This window comes from Vicia villosa, linkage group LG2 (genome assembly GCF_029867415.1).
Source record: "Vicia villosa cultivar HV-30 ecotype Madison, WI linkage group LG2, Vvil1.0, whole genome shotgun sequence".
Classification (NCBI taxonomy): domain Eukaryota; kingdom Viridiplantae; phylum Streptophyta; class Magnoliopsida; order Fabales; family Fabaceae; genus Vicia; species Vicia villosa.
Genome location: NC_081181.1, coordinates 175,810,572 through 175,815,477, shown reverse-complemented (window position 1 = coordinate 175,815,477; position 4,906 = coordinate 175,810,572). Strand labels below are relative to the sequence as shown.

General features: G+C 31.8%; 1 protein-coding gene across 1 annotated transcript; it reads right to left on the bottom strand.

Annotated features, from left to right (window-relative positions):
• Positions 1 to 1,143: 1,143 nt before the first annotated feature.
• Positions 1,144 to 3,381, bottom strand: LOC131647501 (uncharacterized). Its single transcript, XM_058917397.1, has 2 exons — positions 2,991 to 3,381; positions 1,144 to 1,784 (listed from the first exon to the last, which is right to left on the bottom strand). Exons 1-2 carry the CDS (start codon positions 3,321 to 3,323, stop codon positions 1,314 to 1,316), a joined length of 804 nt encoding a protein of 267 aa, XP_058773380.1. The 5' UTR covers positions 3,324 to 3,381; the 3' UTR covers positions 1,144 to 1,313.
• Positions 3,382 to 4,906: the final 1,525 nt, after the last annotated feature.

Here is a 4,906-nt window from a genome sequence, read left to right as displayed (position 1 = left end):
AAAATTTTAGAGTGTTTTAGTTCTGAGATTGAGATTTGATTTAAGATTGAAGATCTTAAATGATTTGCACTTTAGTGAAAGTTGTATATAGACGAAGGAGATTCAAAATTCATGTGTTGTTTAGCCGTTGATTTTAAATTTTAAGTTTGTCTTTGGTATTAAAAGACACTTTAAATTTTATATTAGTGGAAAACTTAACAACTATCAATGGTTGCCATTGGAGGGTGAATTAAATTCAAATCTAATTGTAAGTTTTCTCTATTCTTCCGTCTTTTGATTTCTGCCTAGATTATATATATTTTTTTAGATTTTAATTAGTTTTTTTTTTTTTTTTTGGCTTTAAACCACCGGTTTAGTCCGGTTCGGGGGCGAGTTCTGGCATCAAGTGGTTTCATCCCCCTCCCGATCGCAGTTGCGGGCGGGGGATCGAACCGTGGTTCTCCCTACCAAATCCAGCGCCAATCACCACTGGACCAACTAACGATTGGTAGATTTTAATTAGTTTTTAGTTTGCATGTGATTTAGATTTTAATTAGTTTTTAGTTTGCATGTGATTAAAGTGCTTTTAATCTTAAATAAAATTATGACTGTATTGAAGATTAAACTTATATTTTATGTGAATAATTCAAGAGTCACCATTTCATTAGGCAGGTGATCTTCTTATAAAGTCATCTGCAATTTTCTTAAGATTTTTCATTTGTTTCAGTTAGAATTTATTTTCCAATGTTTGAAATCTCACTTTTTTTAGTTTGTCTTCACTAGTTTCTTCATTATATTTTGAATAGCGTTATGCAACACAATTTCAACTACAATATAAAATAATTTAAAGTCTCCTCAACGGTTTGTAATGTCAACTGCATTGGTTGCAATTATGCACAATATAAGTGTTTTCAACACTCTTGACTAGGATTAACCTTCCTCTAAACATCAATAATAATTATAAAAAATAAATAAATTAAATATAATCACAAGTGTTAATGTAGGTGTCCTGCATCGACATAGACACGGACACACTTTTTTTTTTTGAAATGTCGTTGTTACATAGATACACATAAATTATGAACCACACATGTTCAAGTTTGCACAAGTTTGACCAAATCATGGCAAAACACTAGAATTTTGGTAAAGACTACACTGTCTAACTTCAACAAAATTAGGATGCCGCCATAATTTTGCAAATATCACTGTCAATCCAAACATTTGATCACAACATAATCACTAATACTAACAACTATCTCTTATGTTTGATTTTTGAATTACAACACATTTCACATCAAAATAGTTTAAAATATCTAGTTCTTCCTTTTCAACAATTAGAAGAAAAATGGGATAATAGCCTTAACATTCTTAGGAAAATCTTCAAATTTAGAGAGATACCATCTCCTAGTAGCATAACTCCTACCCAACAAGTAAAAAGTAGTGCCAATGGCAAAAGAGAATCCATACAATGTTTGAGAAATTAAGGAAAAGCCATAAAACCCAATAATCTCAAAAAGATAATGAGGACATATCACAAACTCAAATAAGCCACCTTTAGGAATCTTGTATTCCTTTTCACCTTCTCCTCTTAATTTTGATAGAAGATAATGATGGTAGAAGTTGCCTGTGATGCCTACAAGAAACAACACAATTCCAGGGTACAATAGATTGATTGATGGTTCTGGAAGATTCAATGTGAGGTGTTGAGCATAGATCATGGTGGCAGATGAGATAAAATAACTCAGTGTGATGGGCATTGCAGACTCAAGTGCCATAGAACCACTATATTTATGGACAAACAGAACCTACACAGTAAAGTTGAAACATCATTGTTCATTGAGCTGAAAATCACATAACAGAACAACAATTAAGCATTAAGAATCAGAATCACTCATTTTCCATCAAACAAAGATTTTCAATAAGAAACTAGACGTGGAAGGTTGAACATTGTTAGTATTTTATACTTATTCAAGCAAAATATGACTCCTATGTTAGTATTTTGTACTTAGTTTATAGTAACAAAATTATTATTTAAACTAACCAATCTTATCAACTTGGCCATTCCGGACGTTATCTTGGCCCGGAATATAGCAAAACCAAGAAAATATAAGTATATAACCCACATCTCCCTTTTAAAGTTCTTCATCCAAAAATTCTTTTAATTTGTGGCCCTCATACTCAAACATTGCTAATGTCTTAGTCTCTGCAACCGCATTAGAAAACAATTATAGGGTGCTTTAAAATTACATGTGTCACCGCGGCTGAAATATCACTCAATTTTGATCACATTTGTTCAATTATTGTCACTAAAAGTTAAAATTTCAGAACCTTAAATTTCAATCCTTTTCAAATGTAATAAAAAAAATCTTAATTTCAAATTATAGTTTTAAATTGCGATAAGCAACTACAATATTATTGATGCAGTAACCTCCACAACAACATTGGACTGTAAGATTTAAAATTACACTCCGGCCATATTACTAACCACATAGGACATTTATGCACATGTTTCTTAAGTATTTTCATCAAAAACTAAAATTTAAACCAAAAACTCTATTTACTTAAATCGCAATGAAAGATCTTAACATTAAGCATTTCTTAATTGTGTATTTCAACACCTTCAAATCAAAATTGACATTTTAATGATCGCAACATGTATCGAAGCAACTGCAATGACCACGATACTTACAATTGCAACCGCATAAGCAACTGTAATTAAGCATGTAATAAAAATCTTATTAAAAAAATGTTGATGTTAACCCGCTAGATACAAATTGTTTATTTATTGAAAAAAAAAATCTTAAGTTAACCGTCACTAAGTAGTATTCATGCAACCGCAATAATTACAATTTCAAAACTCGCAAGAACATCGCTGAGGGCAATTTGAAACCCTAAACCCTAACAGCAAAAGGTTTTAAAACCATACATTTGCATTATTAAAAAGTAATAACCAAAATCTCTCACACAAAACCACAATTCACAACACATCATTAAAATTTAAAGCAACTTACCTCAAACACTCTCTTGAAGAAATGAACCGTGACAGCAGATTGAAGAACAGTAGATCTAAAACCTTCATCAGGAAACACCCAAAACGACGCCGCACCAGCAAGAAAAGCAGGAGTATACAACAATAGCATACCAGTTCTACTCGACAATTTCATCTGCTGTTTTTTACCATTGTTGTTATTAACATTCCAGAATTTGGAATAACTCATGTGCTTTCCTCTAACTTCACTGAAACCGGCGTTAGCGAGTGAAGCAATGCTGATAACTGACATGGCGGTGACGAATAGAGAAGGTGGGGGTGGGAATAGGAAGTTTAGAAATGTAGATGCTGCCATTGTTGTTTTGGTGGCACTGTGCTTTGGATCTGATGATGAGGTAATAAAAAAAATTGAGAGAATATAAATAGTGTACGCGGAAACATACAAACCATACCTTTTTTTGGAAATATAATTATTTATTGTTGTTAATTCGTGTGGGTTGGACGGTATGTGGTTTATTTATTGTTTGTTGATTGGTTTGTTGGGTGGTGTGGTTCTTAACGACTTGAACTCTCTAAAAGCATCTCTAATACTAGTATTTTTCTTTGAGTTCTCATTTCTCAAGCTGAACATCAATATAATAATTAAAAATAGAAATAATTTGTCATGTCATAGTAGAGTTGCATTGCAATGCAACTAGTAAAAAATTGTGGTACCCAATCAAATTAATTTATGAGATAAAGTTGTGGGACCCATTAGAATTACACTAATAAAATAAAAATTAAATAAATTATTTTGAGATGATATGGTTGGTGGGACCCATAAAGAACTAAAAAATGAGTTGCACCATTGAAGATGGTCTAAGTCTAACTACATTTTTATTGATCATTTTTTATGGTAGAAATTGTTTTTTATATGAATTTAAAAATATTTTATATATGGTCAATTAATAATAATTATTTAAATTTCATTTTAATCACATCTAAATTATTACTTTTGTAATACATTAATTAGGTGAGAAAATTTATACTCACAATTTATATCAATGAATCTTGTTCCATGATGAAACCATAATTCGGCTTTTTTAATGTGTTTTTGTTGTATCTTTTGTGGGTTGTTGTTTGTGCGAGTGTCCTTAGTTTAGAGAGATTTAACTCTATCTTAGTTTTGGTTTTTGTGACTTTGCTCTTTTTTCTTGTAGTATGTGGTCCCGTCACCACTCAACATTAGACTGAAGTCTCACTTATATTTAGGGGTGGCAAACGGGCATGTCCTCCCCATTTAGGCCTGTCCCGCAAAAAAAAAAGTTCGAAACAGACATAGTTAAGAGTGCCGACCTAAAACATTGGCCCGCCCCGCAAGGTTCATCTCAAGCCTTCACATGCATTACTCATCATTGGTTCCTCTCTGAACCATATTTCTCAACACATCGACACAATAATTAGAATCACACCAATTCACAACAATACAAAGCAAAATAAACTGTCACAACAACTCGGAGTATTCCGTCATCACAATTCATCACATAACTGTTGGAAATTTTCTTAATTAATAAAACTTTATTAATCCATACTCAATTCAAGATGAAAAATAAAGCGGAAGCGTACCTTTAAAATCCATGAATTTTTAATGAGAAGAAGATGATCTTGATAAGAAAATGACCTTCCAATTGTAGATTTCTTAATTCCTTAGTTTCTCTTTCAATGGGATAAAGAGAATAAATATTTTATGATATTTTTCTAGTGTCGTGTCTACAATTGGGGACCATAACCCCTTATTTATATGAATTACATGCCCTTTCATGAAGAGTCATGCCTATTCAAGTTTAGAATCTCATGCCCTTCCATGAAGGGTCATGATTATTCAAGTTTTCTTATTCCAATTTTACCCATCACAAATAATAGAAATAAGACTTTTGGTATCTACACAATATTTTTCAT

Excerpts from the sequence above, each read along its gene's own strand:
- LOC131647501 (XM_058917397.1), bottom strand. The coding sequence starts at position 3,323 with ATGGCAGCATCTACATTTCTAAACTTCCTATTCCCACCCCCACCTTCT. Across the intron at positions 1,785-2,990 it reads TCTTCAAGAGAGTGTTTGAG|GTTCTGTTTGTCCATAAATA; the intron begins GTAAGTTGCTTT and ends TTTACTGTGTAG.